The 19370-nt window shown below is 34.3% G+C and overlaps 1 protein-coding gene across 1 annotated transcript; it reads right to left on the bottom strand.

Moving 5' to 3' along the window:
* Positions 1-2723: 2723 nt before the first annotated feature.
* On the bottom strand, positions 2724-17513 carry LOC149790390 (heat shock 70 kDa protein 12B-like). Its single transcript, XM_089972438.1, has 5 exons — positions 17320-17513; positions 14987-15289; positions 14242-14460; positions 6763-6901; positions 2724-3904 (listed from the first exon to the last, which is right to left on the bottom strand). Exons 2-5 carry the CDS (start codon positions 15281-15283, stop codon positions 2856-2858), a joined length of 1704 nt encoding a protein of 567 aa, XP_089828564.1. The 5' UTR covers positions 15284-15289; positions 17320-17513; the 3' UTR covers positions 2724-2855.
* Between the last annotated feature and the right edge of the window lie 1857 nt (positions 17514-19370).

Genomic DNA, 19370 nt, shown 5'->3' with positions numbered 1-19370 from the left:
GTAATTTGTCACGTGTATACAACCATTTTAACAGATTGCAATTGGTGACTTGCACTGATGACGCAAACAACGTCATCTTCAACACATAGTATAATTATGCTTTTGAAACATGACGTCATGCCTATGGGAACTTAAAGTTCCATAGGGCGCAAACATGCATGCAAAGGTAAACATGTCATGCCCAGTTTTTGCTATATTCTGCCGTGTTCAGTCAGTAATGCAAATAAAGTTCATCTTCGTTAGTGCCTTATTAGACAAAATTGCACCGTAAACTAGGTCCTTAAAAAAAAGTGAAAGCCAGGGAGAACTTCTAAGACACTTTTGGACGATCAAGGTTTAAAGAATCTAGCTTGCATCCGACAGTGTGCATATGTATAAAGACAATAGGAGTATTTCAATCAAATTATGGTAAATGATTTGATTACTGTACATTGGATGAATATATGTGGCTTGGCGATCCTGGGAGACCCGATAGTGAATTCCATCTCAAAATAATCTATGAAAGCTTTGGTGACAGTATAATCTTTTACACAAACCGAAAGAGCTATCAAAAAGTTAGTTGATGATCACCCATGCTCAGTAGTACGTACTCAACGTATGTGTCTTGAAATGCTCTTTCTCAGGACACGTGTTAAATAAAAATGACATTATTTTGTTATTGACATTTCATATGCCAAAATTTTACAGATTCTCTTTAACACCACAAAACTTGATTTGTTAAAACATATCTGCCGTAAATTTAATCTGGATGGCAGTTTAGTTTGAATATTTGGTGCATTTATTTGCTAACAAATGCTATTTTTACTAGGTTTGATCATTTATCCGGCACCATAGTAGTTTTGAACATGCCTTGTGGTTTCCATTTCGTTTATTTGTTCTACTCTTTACAGATCCTTATATACAGATTTTAAATTATTATTTGTCATAGAAAACATTTTCTGAGTTCATTCTTTTTATGAATTTTTCCTTTGTCAATAAATGTATTTACTTGTCGCTTCCTCGGTTAGTTTTGAAATGAGTGTGCAATATTTGATTAAATTATTAGTACAAGCCTTCTGACGCACTTCTTCAAAATTTAATAATGATCCTTGAATGTCAGAGCCATTTACGTGACATGTTATGCCGTTTACCGCCATTTTATTTAAGAATGAACGTGATTGATATAAACACAATTTAGAATATGATGAAACAAACATTCTTCGAGTGACGAGGGTGGATATTTCCACCTTGCTAAGGCAAAAATTGCATCTTGCCAAAACCTATTACTAATAAATTTACTAATTTCTGATAAGTTTGTTTCCCATAATTTTAATATCTGAATGCCTCCAAATTTTCCTAGAATTTCTTTAGTAACCTTATTTCTGCCAAATGAAATGACATTAGGACAAGTAGAGTGTTGCCCCAAACTACAGGAAGCAAACAAACTTGCCCCTTAACAAAGTTATATGTATATCTATATTATGTGTGTAACTATTGTTCATGATTGTAGGTTGTGAGGGTCATTTTGCATACAACATGTATATTTTTCGTTTATGATGGTAGATTATATTTTAAGACAATTATTACCTGTAGGTAAACCTATTTACTTGGATTTGAGTTCAGGACGTTGGTTTTCCCTTTATCAATTCCTAGTTTACCTGATATTTGGCATATTATTTACTCAAAAGTAAGTAAAAGACATGATCTTGTTCTACACTTAGTATGTTCTAGAAATGAGCATTTAGCCCTTGCCTTGGTCCCCCAATGTGTCATAGGTCCTTATAATAATGTTGCTTACATCCAAATTATTCATTCCTTTTAACATATGTAGAGGAATCAATATTTTAATTGTGGTCAGTCATAATGTGCGAAAATTTATTTTTTTAAATTATTCAATGGAATCACAAAGTGCTCATTGATTCTAGGAGAAAATCATGATTTTGGAATTATTGTGAATTCATTAAATGTCATTTTGGATTATATTATTGTGATACATCAAGAATGTTTGAAGACTATTGGTATACCACCACATTCAAGCTTGGACTTCTACACTTTTGGACTTGTGATAGAACTTTAAGGACTATTTGGCATTTAAATCAAAATACTAAAAGTTCCTTTTAATATGTTAATTTTGCTTTCTATGGAAAATATATTATGTGTTGAATTGAACACAACTTTGAGAATTGTCGCTCTTTTTTGTTACGCAGTTTAAAACTTTAGATTCGTAACAGAATATAAATTGTAAATATAATATACGGACAAGCGAAGGACTATAGGCCATATGAGTCTTTAATTCGTCCCTGGGGACATTATGCATATCGTATCTTTTAGGAAAAGGAACGGATCAGCATATTATAAGGCCCTACTGTTGCATAAATTTTGAAAGCAGTGGGGCAATATTTGATTTTGTATATTTATGATGACATTTTTCACCTAGCTGAAATAATAAAGTCCAGGATAAGGTAAATCTCGAAGTTTAACTTATGAAAAAATCATTTAACCCAGGTTCTGTTGGGTGTGTTCGTGTGTGTGTCTGCTGTACAACCATATTCATATTTATCACAGGAATATTTACCATAATGATCTAAGATGTTCTTTTTAAGTTAATTTGAAAATTAAAGCCATCAGTAACGTATCAAACGGAACAGTCTTGAAACCTCAATTTGTTTTATTAACGAAATTATGTTTTAAAACATTTCATCCGAAACGTATGCCTTATTCATTTAAAAGAACAAAGTGAAGAATAAGATGAAAGTTTTTTTATCTGGTTCAAATTAACTTTTAATGCACATATAATATATTAGAACGTCATACATGTTGGACCTAATTATACGCAAGTCTCCTGGTGCATATTTTCGATAATGAAAGCATAGCATCTACAGAAAGTCAAAGTAGGATGTGAATTTCCGTTTCGAAATTTCCTCCTCGGCTTCTACCAAAAGTTCAGTTTGTCCAAACATCATGTCGACATTCACCTTGAAGATGTCTTGTTCGTCTGGCAGGTTGACAACCATTCGTCCCATATACTCACAACCTGCGTCAGTTACAAAACGTGGATCCTTCTCAGCCGAGGAATATATTTTCAGAAGCATCTCTTTTTGATTAGGCTTCAAGCTAACATGCTTTCCAGTTCGCCGTTCACCGATTTGTATAGATTCTCCTTTCACTATGTACTTTTTGAGGACGTCTTTGCATCTATCCTTTCCATCTATATTCACTCGCTTTTCTTGTGGGTGTATTGAAGAGTCGAATGGCGGCGAAATATTGATACCGTAGGTGTACTTAGCGATTCTGGAAGAAATTATCATTGGCACACGTCCAAAGACCACAGCTCCTTTCAAAACAACCAATCCGGCCTCCGCTGGTATAATAATTTTTGCATTCGGAAATGCTTTCTTGATGGCGGCCTGCATCACGGGTGATTCAGAGAAACCCCCAACCATTAGAAAAGTGTCAACATTCTTAAGTTCAGGTTTCTGCAAAAGCTCCCTCACACGTCGCGTTACACCGCTAGTGCATTCCTCAAAAAGGGACCTGAAAAGGTTTGCTTCAATTCGAATTTTGTCCGCGGACCAAGTAATTTTACCTTTGAAGGGCGTTTTTTCCAAAGCTTTTTCTATGGTTTCTCTGTTTTCCTTTTCATAAATACTGGACAAAGATACTGGCATTTTTAATGAAACCATTGCATTTAATTCGGGAGTAATTATCCTTTTCTTTGTCTCTAACTCTCGAAGTAGATCCATGTGATCTTCTTTGTTATTTTCACAAAAAGTGTTGAATGTTTTATCGCCTACTATTGTGACCAGCATCTGATGGAATGCTTCATCTACCCTTGTCCCTCCCCAAGGTCCTCCAGTTGGCTCATGAAGCTCTCTGAGGGATCCGTCAAGTTGTTTCTCGTGCACAGTTATATCAGCTGTGCCACCTTCAAACGAACGAACAAACCATGGAAGTTGGCAAAGTAGCAAGTATGTTAAGTTAGCATATATTTGAGAAATGGAGAAGGTAGAAAAAACAGTAAGAACAATGGAGTGTAAGCAGTGCTCAATTTTTCCATTTTACAGGCAAATATGCGATTAAGACTTAGTTTTAGAAACTATAAAAGTAAACGGACTAAACTGGTAAGTTGCACTGAGAAAACAAATCAGCATTATCAATGGAGAGAATGTAAATAATAAATAAACAATAAATTAAAAATAAACAAATGAGTTAATTAATACATGAACTTAAAAAAGAAACATAAGATAATCAGTTACTACCTTTACAATATAATCTGCATAATTTGCATTAAAGGTCACCGGCCATACTCCAACATTTTCCTATTTATATCAGATTTGCATTACATGATTAAAAATAGTTATACTCGCACAATTTTTTTTTTATATCAAGTGTAAAGAAGAAATAATAATTTAATTACCTGAAATAGAAGTATACAACGCTGTTACTTCCCGTTAGTTACGATTTTCTACCTATAGAGGACGCAACCGGAAATGACATACATTTATCCCTACAAGACGAAGACGAAGTACATGCTTCTTGTTGTCGAAAAATAAAACACTATAAACTATGGATAGGGAATATTTTAGCTGAAACTAATGAAAACTAATTTACTGTTCAGCCTTATATTTGTATGCGTGCAAGACGCACTAGACTGTGTCGCTTTCAAAACTGTTCCATGTTTCAATTTATTTCGAAAATTCCTGTTAATACAGGTAAAAAGAATCAATCCTGGCTTCCCTGTGTCGGCAGACTTTATAAAAAAAAAGATGAAAGAAATCGGCACACTTATAGAATCCAAAGGAACCAAATTTGACTTCCTTTTGTTGGCCAACTTCAGAAGAAAAAATCGGCACACTAAAAGATACCAAAGTGAATTTTCCGGGGTTGGTTTGCATTGTAATAAAATAACCTATGTATTTGATATCCTGTCGGTAAATTCAAACAATGAGTTTATTGCTCCATGCCAGCTGTGTTTATCACCTGGGCTTCTATTTGTTTGCCATATGTAATCATAATTCATGTTTTGCAGGGCAAATATTATACACAATAATAACTTGCTTTAATAATACTTTATCATTTGCACTCACATTGAATGTATTTTAAAATAATGATTCTTTTTTGGTGGTTTGTTTGCGAGATACGGACTTACAGTTAACCTGGATAGAATACAATCTGGGTCAGTTTGCAATAAGTAACTTGTCATGCGTAAATGGCAGGTGCCTTCAAGCAATCGGGTGATACTTTCGTCTCATTTGCGATTTTGACATAATCGATACACACACTACACTAAGGATGCATACACAAGCCGGCACCCGCTGCAGATACGGAGTTCATGGACATATATTTTTAAAAAATAATTTTCGCATAATGAAAACAGAAGGAATATATGATAACAATGCAATATTAATTTCTTTCATTTTATTTTCAAACAAGTGTATGTTTATCAATTTATTTTGTACCGTGAGTGTGTATGTGTGTGGGGGGGGGGGCACAAATTAAACACAAAATTATTTCCTTTCTAATTTGTACGGAATAATGGAGCAAATATGATTGACGATATTGACCAATAATGATAAGCTTTCAATTTACGCGCGCAAACACTAAGACAACTTGAAAAATAAAAACAATACAATTAACTGGTAAGAGTTTCATATTGCAGCAACTAAATACTGACAAAATGCTCAACATTATTCTCTCTCTCTTTCTCATGTGTAATCGCGTGTGTATTATATGCAGCTGTTATAACGTGAAGCCTCAAATTAAGTATATTTGTTATAATATCTCATGTACACTACCCTTAGCAAAATGTATACGTATTATGTACAATATTATCTGTTGCGTATTTTTGTTTTATAAATGATTATTGATAATTTGACCGGAAGACTTAAATAGCGAATGTCGTTGTGCAGATGCATATTTTTGTTAGCATAAAAAAATGTATATAAATATTTTAATTAGAACAAGCAAGATATGTCAGTTTGTGTTTTCTCTCATAAATATGTACGTTACGAAGTATGATTATTTTCTTTCAAAGTATATCAAAAAAGTTTGTTTAAATTTAGTTTTTTCCCCCTTAATACCTATCTTACATAGCATCTACTTTTTTGTTGAAGAAAAAGAACGTACAAACTATTGATAAGTTTGGCCGAATGGTATTTCGAGTTGGGCCGAATTGTCTTTGGGCCAAATTCACTATAATCCAGCATAAATGATATAACTTTCCAATCCCTCCCCTATTCGATCCCACAAATTAAATACACTTTTTTCTGGTTAACATGGTTTTTCGGAAAAAGAAAAACGCTTTTTCCCCATCATCACTCTTTTGGTTACATCCATATGCAACACAGTGCACTATATTTGCTGTACAAAAGCACGATCATACGCTATATCACATAGACATTTACGTGGGAAATTAAGCTCTTGAATGGCTAGGTTGATTAGAAGGGATAAATGTACGTCATATCCGGTTTTTGCACGCGGAAACTACCCACTGTTTACGGAGATTACCGAATATTTTTTTCATTTTATAAAGCGGAGTTATAAGTCTAATTAAAAATTGTTAAGGTGTGCATGCATGACCAATGCGTTTTGTTTACAACTATAATAATATCACACGTTTGTACAATATAGGTGGTAGGTGACCTTTAACAAAGGTTATCTTTTAAATATTTTGTACAATGTGAGACAGATTTATGATCTTTAAATAATCAATGGTACGAGCGGTTTATCCTTCAGGTGTATATGTCAGATCTCTATGCCTGTCTTTCTAAACTTAATCTTTACCTCCAAGGTCCAAGATCATGTACTTGCTGGCGGTCAACATCCCACTCGCTGATAACTTGTCGCTTGGCAACAGCTGACAGTATAAAGATGCTGCCTCCGGTTCCAGTGCAATTGTCAATGAACCACTGTCTATTTCCGCCTGAAATATAACATTTGAACTTTCAGAAAATCTTACCAATTCCACTAACATTATTCTTTCAGTTTAGTTTTAGACTTAAAATATTTGATTGGCCAAAATTATGTCAGACTATTAAGTTCACCCAATGTGGCTCAAATTAACTGAACATGTTTCAGAGATGTAAACATTATTAACTTTGTCCCTGTTAGATTGCTGGATTCTCGAATCATGAACCCTTTAATTCTATGTGACTTGCAAGCCACTGTACTTCGCTCAAATTATGTTGGTCAGATATAGGTTTGTTACGATACACATTGTGAAATGTGGTAAAAGAAACATACATATACGTATTTTAAGAGTACATTTTTAAAACTGTTTTTTGTTTGGTTTTGTGCTGTCGTTTTTGGTGGATGGGGGAATTTGTGCTTAATTTTGTGTTAAAGCTCCACTCTGCATTGTTTGATGCACATGCATTAGATTAAAGTATTAACATATTTGGTTGAATTATTATTGTCAGGTAGTTACTTGTAAACTGTGAATTGATTTAATTGTGTTTATGTTGTTACAACTCTAGATCATTGTATTTCATTGCCTAACGACACAACTTAGTTTCTTTTGATTGATCTTTGGACGTAGAACTGTACAATTTCTGTTTCATTCTGTAAAAAAAATAAATTGAAAACCATGTAGCGTGAATTGTCTTTTCAATTAGCAGTTTTCATGCCGATGACCAAGAATTCGGGTGTCCTGAATTTCAGAGTGATTTTATTATTCATCATATGCATTTAATTATTAAAAACATTCTCAACAATGTTTTGATTTATTGGTAATCAATTTGTCTCCGTAAAGCAAGTCCTTCTTGAATACATTGATATCAAGTACCAACATTTTATATAAACATTACATCAACCAGATTATATACTTAAACTAACTTATCATAATAGAAATGGTTCCAGTAGGTATAGTGAGATGTGAACAGTGTATTCGTTGAGGATCATTAGCACTTACTGAAAAGAAATGTAAAACACAACAACAGAACAATATCTTTATTTTTACATGACTTGGGTCATAAAGAGACCCGTGAGCAAACCAAAATCACACAATTATCGACCATGGAGACAACAACCTAAATTAGAAATGTTATGTAAGTAACTGATATATCGCGAATCACGGCTTATTGTTGAAATTACATAGTACAGTTCCTTCTTCTTTCTTGCATGGATTTTACCCACTGAGAAATAAATAAGTATACCGGATAATTTACAAGCGTTTAAATTCCTTTATTCACAATACGAAACTTGCTGTCAATTAAAGAAAGAGTCAGACTTGAGGATTCTACAATAGTTTAAAAAATACTGACCAGGCAAACTGAACGCCATTTGGCCAACACAACATGATAATCTGAAATTATATTTACATCGTAAATATTGAAGCAAAGCTATATTTGGTGAGGTCAACGGTTTAAAGGTTGTCGATATAGCAGTTTATTACCTCTCTTTAAAAGGAACGGTGTCAGTATGTAGAGATAATTCATACTTGTTTCCATGTTTAGATAGTATTAATGTGCAGTCAAATTCGCTTGTGACGAATAATTACAGTAAAGAGAAAACAAGTGTTAAATGTTTGACTTTAAACATGAACAAGATGTCATGCAGTGCGTTAGAAAAAATGCAGATTTTCATATTTTTTTAACGATAACATTGAAATAAAAAACATTACTCCCAATAGCAATATGCTTAAACAGAGAGGTACGATGAAGCAATAAATTACGTGCTTTTGGTGTATATGTACACATTTACAATGCAACTTAAAGATCACTACACTATACAGAGTCAAAATGATTCAACAAAACCATAAATAACGTATGCAGGGCTAAGTTTTATTTCAAACAGTATATTGTGCCTCGATTAAAGATTTAACTGTTTTACAACCAACCTTAGGAATGTCAGTTGGAGTTTGCTGAAGCTAAACGTAGTTGTTGTAGACGGTTGGTTCACAGTTGTTACATGAAAAAACTGGCTGAAGAAGAGTTTATAAATATCACTCTTAGGATCATGTAAGCTTTGAGCTTATAACACATAACATGAACGCAAAATATGTTGAACGAACAAAACATTGCAGCGTAAAATGGTAACACGTTCAAGGCTTGAGAATGTATGTTAATAGCAAAACCAGTGGGCAAAAGGTAAGTTTATTACCAAAACATTAGAAGAGAGTAAGAAAACATTACTTATGAAATGCATATTAAGGCGACTATATAGTGTACACAGTGTCCCAAGTGGGTAATAAAACCCATTATTGAAAACATGAAATAATAATGCACCAAAAGTAAGAAGGTTGTTCCCGCTACATCTAAAACAAAGCTTAAAATGTATCCAATGTGAAACCCATTAGGGAGTCTGTGATCTGTGATATTCTGAACAAAAGTACAGATATGCAAATAATGTAAGCGCTGAATATTGTCATGAGTACCTATAATCCTCATTAATTTCATTCAACAATTGCACAATAAATGATGTATTTGTCCTGGACAAAACTTTTACCATGAACACTTTTGACACATCCATAGAAACGTCTATTACAAAGTATCGTTTAAACATAGCTACAGTAATTTGCTACTAGATGATATTTAAATCGAGATGGATTTAGTAAAATTCATTTCACATTTTATAGTGCGTACATACACAGATTTTTGATAAGTTAATTATCTCATAACAATCAACTTATATTTGACATCCATTAGTACTTGAATTTAAACAACAAAAGGCTAGTTCAGTATTTGAGATACATCATTTTTCGACTGTTACTAATGCTATAGATACATATTAATGGAGGAACTTGAGAGACGAAATACAAACTCAAGAGATGTAAAGAGTGGGTAAAATCAACGAATATTATACAGGAAATAATAAAAATATTGCAAAGCAACCAAAAAGGAAAAACATGTGAATGTTGATAAAAGCAATCAACAGAGACTCAACGTTTTTACACAAAGTAGGGATAATTCAGATCATTGAAAACAAAATAATGAACTTATGATGTTTAACTTCCTGTGATTCATTTTAGTTACATAAATTGATTAACGCACCATAACAGATTATGCATAATTAACAAGATTAAAACTTGCTTCCTCTGAAACTCAACTTTACAAATGCAACCATAATCTTTGATAACTATGATTTAATTTAATGAAGATCCTCTAAACGCATACAGAGAACAGTGTAGCTTAAGATTTTGGCAGCATCAACTAAACACGGATGGAAACAAGTGGTTATGTGATTTTATACTGGTATTTACAAAACTAAAGCATTTTAGAGTTATTTACATCTGTTTATTGGCTCGACGTTTACTTCTAGATAGAAAGACTCCATTAGAATAGAAACATTCTTTGCATGGAGAAAGTGAATTGATTCGTAATAAAACAGGGTAGATTTAAAACAATTTAATTTAGCGTGCAATCATTTAAACATTTCAATACATCATGACTACATACATCAACTGAAAAGTAAAAGCGTCCAAGGAAATAAATTGCATTGTGCGACACTATATATATATATATATATATATATATATATATATATATATATATATATATATGCACATCTGCAGTTGGATTGCATATGTACAAAACACTGATCAAAGACATTGCTAAGAGCTATTTGATAAACAGTTACTGGGTGAACAAAATTACGATTCAGGTAAACATATAATGACAAATGTTAACAAAATATTTCAACTTCAGCAGTAAAATTCAACTTGTATTGCTGGTGGTAACGGTATAGTTTTACTACCGGGTGACAAGATTATGAAAAATGATAGTAATGTTGGATACAGCAGCAGATTAAAGACGTCCAATGACTCGCGTAAACTTGCATGAAATCCTGCTGTAAATCCAGATGTAAAAAAATGCGATCCGAACCTAGGAAGTATAGATGACTCGTTAGAATTTATAAATGTCACGAACACAATATTTACCATTAAATAAACACTCGTTTAGATTGATAAGAATGGATCCAGGCCTAGCCACCGAGAATGCAAATATAACTGAATTCAACTTATCTGTACAGCTATAAAAATGGCTAACAATTGTCTATTCAGTAACATTGCGCTATGTGGCATAGGGTTGACTTTCTCGAAATGTTAGATTTAATTTCGAAACATTCAACATATAAACGATTCTATCCCATAGAACGGACAGCAAAAAAGAACACCGTTTTATATTTTGCATATCTCTACAGCTTCCGCATGGGTTACTGGTATATGTAATTTTCAACATGCAATCAATACGTGGTTTGGTTGGGGAGTGCACACCGTAAGATATTTAGCCTTACTGTTTTTTTTTTTTCTGGAAGCAACCCGAAAAGTTTATTGGTTAATGCATTTTTCAACACACAATCAGTACTTGGTTACTGAAATATATTTCATCTTATATACTTTTTACTTTCTTCAGTGATCTCTCGGTAAAGTGTACAATTTCCTGACAGGTCTCTTATTTACTGTGGCCAAATCCAGTGGCAGAGAACTCGATATATTGGCTTTCTCACCGCCTACACTTTGCACGTGCAGCAGTGGTTGAACCTAACTTAGTATTTGGAAATAGCAAAGGCTGAAATTATACAACCAGATATTGAGTATTGCAAAAACGAAACCCATATATATTGTATGTTCATATATTATACAAAGGTATATTAGTACCAACATGTTCGTACAATATAAACACATCGTACAACTACATTATATGAGTCTTGCATTTCATGTTCTTTTTGTTCCGCCTCTGCGAGCTCGGGAATGTAGAATAGGTCGAATGAGCCCTTCTGCATACTGTAAGATGCGACTAATGGAAGTTCCGTGGTTAATCTGTTGGAATTGTGACCGAAAAGATGCAGGTTAGAGTCCTACGATTAGATCAGCCCAAGCTTGCTATTGCTGTATTGCTGTGTACTTGAGCAAGGCACCTTACTCCAAGTGATTTTTATGTGCAAAATGCTCAACTTGACTGTGTAGATGTGTCGTAAAAGACAAAAACAACCTAACTAATCTCTTTGTTCTGCTAAATATCAAGCGACCGCCACTTAAATGAATCAAATCGGGTGCTTTTGTCATATCAATTAACGTTATAACGATTTCAATACACCTTATTTTTAGGCCTGTATTAATAAATATATATTTGCTTCTCAGTACTATATACATAGTCTTATCGTGCCAGTGAATATTGTTGGCATGTACCTTTAAAAGTGGGTTGATGTATTGTATTAATATTTGTCATCTTAGTCTGATTGGTCCAGTAATTTTTAACTGTTGCGAAATGCTCATGTACTACTGAACAAGAAACAGTTGATATGTTGAGAGTACCCGAAGTTGAAGTGTTGGACATTTCTCGATGGGCGAAAGCCTGTGTCAAGAAACATTGTATTTAGTGTGTGTGTGTGTGTGATTAGGATTTTTAACGTAGCTTTAACAATTTTTCAGTCATATCACTACCATGTCTGCAGTGTGGCAGTTTATAGTGATCTCCAGCACTGGGGCATCATGCTGCAGACATGTAGCACGATGTCCCACCCAGTCACATTATCCTGACACCAGGCCGACCAGTCCTAACACCTTAATGCCGAGCGCCAAGTCAGACTTCAACATATTTGGTATATTGTAATAACACTTCTTCCATTGATTATCTAATCCCAATAACACGTCTTCTACTGATCATCCAAGCCCAATAACACGACTTCCACTGATCATCCAAGCCCAATAACACGACTTCCTCTGATCATCCAAGCCCAATAACACGACTTCCACTGATCATCCAAGCCCAATAACACTTCTTCCACTGATCATCTAAGCCCAATAACACGTCTTCCACTGATCATCCAAGCCCAATAACACGACTTACACTGATCATCCAAGCCCAATAACACTTCTTCCACTGATCATCTAAGCCCAATAACACGTCTTCCACTGATCATCCAAGCCCAATAACACGACTTCCACTGATCATCCAAGCCCAATAACACTTCCTACATGGGTTATTAAAAACCCGAAGAATTTATCCGATCAATCTCAGTATTGCTTTTCTTAGTAAAACATCATTTTATTTTACATAATTAGTACGACCATCCAAAAAGAGCACAACCTAAATAGACGTTTAATCTCTGGAAGCGGCCTGTTCTCATGTCTATTATCCCCCAAATATCCATCTCAGACCCCAAGACCCATCATTGGGGAAAGACAAATTGACAGAATCTACGGTCAATAATATCAGTTTCTGGTACGTACGCTAGATATAACTTGTGGATTATTTACTTAGTTGTACGACCAAAAATACATTGTCAAATATTTTATTGAATAAGTAACGTCCTTAATTTTTTTTAAAAAAACCTGACCAAACAGTTATGAATTTATGGTCTTGATCTTGTGATTGATTGTAACTCTCAGCCAATCAAATATATATTTACGAAAATGAACACAAAAATACTGACTTCATTATCAGTTGACATATAATATAAAAACAAATTCCATATATAAAGTTTATAATATCCACTGATGTAGTGAAATTACTAAACAAATTATAAATCAAATATAGTTAAACTGTTTTGGCAATAGATTTTTCTGGATTGTACTTTTGTTCCAATAACGTTTTTCTGCAATTTTTCAAACTATTTGCTCATGATGAACTATTATATATAAGGATAGATCTTAGGGCAAACGTACGATTCCTTTATTTCATTAGTTTTATGAACTACCTGCTAGATGTCAAGAGGTCGACTGATATCGCCATGAACAAATTGTCAAACCATTTGTTTGTCTAGTTTACAAATAATATTCAGATCGCCTTTAAATGAAACCGACATGCTTCTTTGTTTTGATAAATATTTACTAGTATGGATGGATGGTGGGATAGTTCAGGATGAATGACAGTCGGTATGGAATGACCGTCATTATTATCCACGGGGTATCTAATTAATGTATGCATGTCTGGCTGGCAGGTTTCTTTCTAAATCCAAAACAAAATTAACAAGTTTTTAAAAAAGAATTGCATGCACTTGCGTGGGATATGGAAATCCCAGTTAAAGATCAGAGGCCTTGCTGGGCTTATGCCCACAAACTTTTCTGATCAAAATATATGATTTTATTTTCGCACAACAATGTGTATGATCGATGACAATCGTCTCATTCTGTTGAAAAACAACAAAGGCACAACGCTAACAATTAACAATACCAGGTACTCAGGTTAACCCAAATCGGTTAGGCCATCACCCATGACTTTTTCACATGGACGAATTAAATCACACACGCACAGAGAGCGATGAGAGATTCCAACTTTTCGATCCCTTTCCATTGAAAGTTCACGCTAATAGCATATTTACCTCATTCACAGCAGCTTCTCGCATGAACTGTTTGGCGGCGTCACTCCAGATAGCAGGTACCGTTAGAACCCAATGAATATCATTTTCGGCCACACATGTCCCTCGCGTTGAGAGTGCGTCTAGCAAGTGCTTTTTTAGAAATTTAATAGCAGCGCCAAATATTTTCCTTGCTGGCATTTTAAGTCCCTTGTCATCATTTATTTCCATTTCTCTTTTGATCTAAATGAAAATACATATGCATAAAAAAAATCCTGAAAGGAACTTTGAATATAGCATGGCTACTTGTAATGAATGCAATCTTGGTGTATTATGAACATGAACTCATTGTCACTTCTTGCACTGTTATGTTTCCAGTTTAATGTAAAATAAAAACTGCGAAGAAACACACTTTGTTTAAGTCTGATATTGGAAAAATAGTCTATATTTTGAAACAGGCAAAATCAAAAGAACAGGTGGAAAGAACATATTTGCGCTGATGAATTATCCACGACTACCACAGCGCACTGCTGCAGAGTCATTAACTATGTTTTATTAACTTTTTGACAGAGCGTTGCAATATCATTAGATTTCTATGCAAAAGTCTTAATACAGGCCGCTTTTCTCATGAGGAAACTTCATCTGAAATATGAAATCGGAGAATTTGAAGTAAAAAGATACCATTAGATACATTAATATATGGATGCATTTTATTTTCTATTGAGACAAATGTAATACATTTTTGAACGATAATTAAAACTGTATCTACCTGTTTACCGTACAGGGTCATTTTGAAACGTCGAAAGTAGTACCACTTTCGATGCTCATTATCTTGGGCCAAATCTGAATATTTGTTTTCGGCTTCGTAGCCAAACGAATGAAATTCCCCATTTGGGTCGAACAGAACACAAGTAGGACACTTCAAAGACAGAAGACTTCCACCACTCCACACACTGTTGGCAATAATCTTAGTGAAGTCTTCATGTCTAAATACAGATGCATATCCACTGTAAGTTGTTCCAAAGTCAATTGCCGCAACCAGAAGCTTGTTTCCTTTGGCGGACATTTTGCTCTAGAAACAGATAAGAAATTGGAAAACTGATGTCGTCTTTGCTTACAAGTATATATTTACCTTCAACTAGGATTAGGAACAACTTAAATTAATTATCTTAGTGACAACATATATTCTGGTAGATTATATGTACGGAGACCAAGGATACGTGGAAGGCATCAAGTGGATTTTACCCTTTGAACCGCACATAATATAGTTGATAGACTACATTTTTTTCTCACTCTTTTCAAAGTCTTTGTTTTGGTACAAATGAATCGAAGATTTGAACCATTTGAGAATAAGTTTAGAAATCTAAGGTATCAAAGTGAATAAGATATTCTGGAGAAAAACGTACAGGGACTATTCAAAATGAGGTAATATGATAAAAGTACAACTTTGATAACATGAAGCATACTAATAATATAATATTTCTTATTGAAAACATTGTCAGTGGACTCTAAAATATTCTTTAAGTATCTACAATGATTTATTCTTTATTTTCCTCAAATCAATGCACATGTTCCTGAAACTACTGTACTCAGATGGTCATATCAAGAGGCAGATAACTAAGATTATACCACAAAAAGTACAGATATATCATTAGTTATACACAGTGGCGTCACTAGGGCTGGTGTCACCCAGTGCGGTAACTCACGGTGTCACCCCAATGGAGTTTTAGTCTTACATGTATATTGAGACAGTACATGTTAGCTGGGCATAAGAAAAAAGTTTTTGTGGTTATAACTAACTACAGGGATAATTTTTTTAAAAAAATTCTGCTGAAACACTGCGCAAATTTTTTATAGACAGTCATTTTGGTGTCACCCTCTGATGGTGTCACCCGGTGCGGTCCGCACCCTCCGCACCCCTCTAGTGACGCCACTGGTTATACCCACATTTATATTTCAGGAGCTGTGTATTTATCAATGCAGTCATTCCTGTGAAACATCATACAGAGGTATATCATAAAACAAAAGAAACACGTATAAAGAATATCCATATATCTTTATTCGAAAGTATATGTCACACGTTGTATGGTTCCAATCATACGTATATCCATGCTTACCAAAGTATGTCACGTGCTGCATTGTTCTAATTATACGTATATCGATGTTTATCAAAGTAGGTCAAACGCTGCTTGGTAAACATAGATATACGTATCACAAGAGCCATTCAGCGTGTGACGTATACTTAAATAAACATATATATATATACGTATGATTAGAACAATACAGCGTGTGACACATACTTAAATAAACATATATATATATATATATATATATATATATATATATATATATATATATATATATATACGTATCATTAGAACGATACAGCGTGTGACATATACTTGGGTAATGATGGATATACGTATGACTAGAACCATGCAGCACGTGACATATACTTGGATAAATATGGATATACGTATAATTAGAACCATTCATACCATATATCACCCACGGAGAATAATAGACATAATCAGTAACTTCTTACACAATTTTAATTATGGTGGGACGCTGATGGCGACGTCGACACTGACGAGGGTGCGACTAAATAACCTCTCTTTATTCGACTGGTTGAACTAACGGTCAACTTTTCATGCACGAGGATACGTGTATACTTTTTGGACTGTCTTGTGCCTAGCGATATACGCTGTTGCAGCGAGAACGGACGGGATTTAAATAAAAACGATAGTCCCTGTTCTTCTTCCATAGTTCCTAACATAAATACATGTTCAGTTGTTTTGTTTTCGTTTTGTGTCTCAAATTGCAGACAGCTAATTTGGCAATATGTAACATATTTTAATTCGTCTTATTTATCGTCCTTCATTGTAACCTGCAATCTAAACAATCGCTTATTTCCAGGGTGTAAAGGTAAACTGTAGTGTGAGCACTTTTGTAAATGCTAGAAATATAACGCTTTTGTTATCAAGGATGATAATGGACAGAGGAAGCCTCGTTATTAAATAATTTAAACTTTAACTTTCTCTTTCTTTGTTAGTGCTTCATACCAAGGGTTTGAAGTAAAACAAATCAGACTTTATACTGTACCTTTGAAACATGGATCCTTCTTTTTGCAAAGGGTGACCAGGAAGAAGATTACACAGTAGGAAGCGTCGCCTTACACACACACACATTTAGCAAGGTAATTTAATAATACGCTGTGGTTTGGGCTTCCTCAGGAATTAATTATCCAGTCCAATCTGACTGTGAGAAAAATGTATATTACAATCTATCACTGATAAACGTGGCATTAGCATAGTCAGGCATTTTCTCTGGGATATGTGCAGCATTTTATGGTCGAGAGTAAACTGCTGTAAAGAACGAGGAGGTTCGATTGACTGATTGATTTATCGATTGATTTAATGATGTTTAGATGCACATCAACACTTTACACGTTACATTGTGCTGGGCCAATTATAGTAAGTGTCTTGATCCTTCTGTTAGCAGGTATATTTACAAAATTTAAACTAGTAAACAAATGTAGTCTGCATTTGTTTGCACCCAGATACCGTTACAGTATCTTGCATGTTAATATAATTATTATAGCTATCTTGGTGAACTCGTTGGTGAACGCAATGTGTGTTGACCGTTGTCTGTGTTTTGTATCTATTGAATTATCATGACATTTTACTTGCTAAACTGATTGACTTACTGTCTAATTCAGCGTAATGTGGACTGAAGATTTACCGCTTTGCTGACACGTTCAAGTCTTTTTCTACTGAGATGCAGACTCCTGACTGCGGAAGACGGGGTGGAATATAGTAGGGGCTTAATCCTATTTTTACATCCTGATAAAGTTCAATAGGACATATGTTAATTCATGATATTTGCACATGATAATCTTGTATCTGCCATGTGAATGCAGTAATTTCGCAGATGTTACATGAACAGAATGAGTTCATGTCTGCTATGTGAACAGCATACATTTCATGCCTTATGTGTGAACGTATTAATTTCATGTCTGCTACATGAACATTATAATTGCATGTATGTTATGTGGATATAATAATTTGATATATGTAATGTGAACAAAATAGTCATCTATTATGAGAAGATATTCCTTATTGCTGTTATCGTTCAAGTTTTAATTTTGTATATAATTCGATTGTTGGTCAAGATGGTTGTACCCCAGCTGTCAGTCCAAGTATTAAAAACTAAAGAAAAGTTAAAAAAAATTTAATTATATCACTCACTTACATTTTTCTCTATCCGTCCATATTGCTATCTATCCCATGTAGACTCTACTTAGTAGGTTTTAATAGTATGCTGTAAAAAGCTTCTGAATTATTCCCTATAAGGAGATAGAAAAACAATATTTAGTGACATGTTTAGAAGCGACCAAAGCAATATTGCAAAGCTCTTGCCAACATTCTGCCTTTCAAAAAAGAAAGACACTCACACACAAAAAGTAAACAAATTCCACTTTAAATCTTTGATTTTGGACGTTCAAGTAAATGTTGTTATTAGAAATGTTCTCGAAGTAAACTTTGTAGCACGCCAGATATAAAAACAATACTAGGTGTTACTATACGAGGTTTCACAAATAATTCTCTTTCTGTCTCTCTGTCTCTCTCTCTCTGTGTCTCTGTCTGTCTGTCTGTCTCTCTCTCTGTCTGTCTGTCTGTCTCTGTCTCTCTCTCTCTCGTACTACTTAGAATATACATTTGTTGCCCCATCTCGATCATTCAGTTCAGTAGCATACAATTTGTATCTTATTTGCTCTTTTGAATCTGACAGAGAAAATGACAGCCTGTTAGATTATATTAAAACTTTTCGAAAATGTTGCAAACGAGTCTCCCATTTTACTGTTTGGTTTGTCGTGTTCAGTGGCAGAAAAAAAAATGTTATGTTTTAACAAACGTTAAAATGCACAAAACCGCTTGCTTACGATGAAGTATGGGTTTGTTTGACCGTGTAGCAAAGTTTCTGTGAAGTATGGCTTGACCGTGTAGCAGAGTTTCTGTAAAGTATGGCTTGACCGTGTATCAAAGTTTCTGTGAAGTATGGCTTGACCGTGTTGCAAATGGTCTGTGCAGTATGGCTTGACCGTGTATCAAAGTTTCTGTGAAGTATGGCTTGACCGTGTTGCAAAGGGTCTG

This window comes from Sinohyriopsis cumingii, chromosome 10 (genome assembly GCF_028554795.1).
Source record: "Sinohyriopsis cumingii isolate HCF-2022 chromosome 10, ASM2855479v2, whole genome shotgun sequence".
NCBI classification, from domain to species: Eukaryota; Metazoa; Mollusca; class Bivalvia; order Unionida; family Unionidae; genus Sinohyriopsis; species Sinohyriopsis cumingii.
Note: the sequence above shows the minus strand (reverse complement) of the source record. Positions and strands in the feature narration are given on the sequence as shown.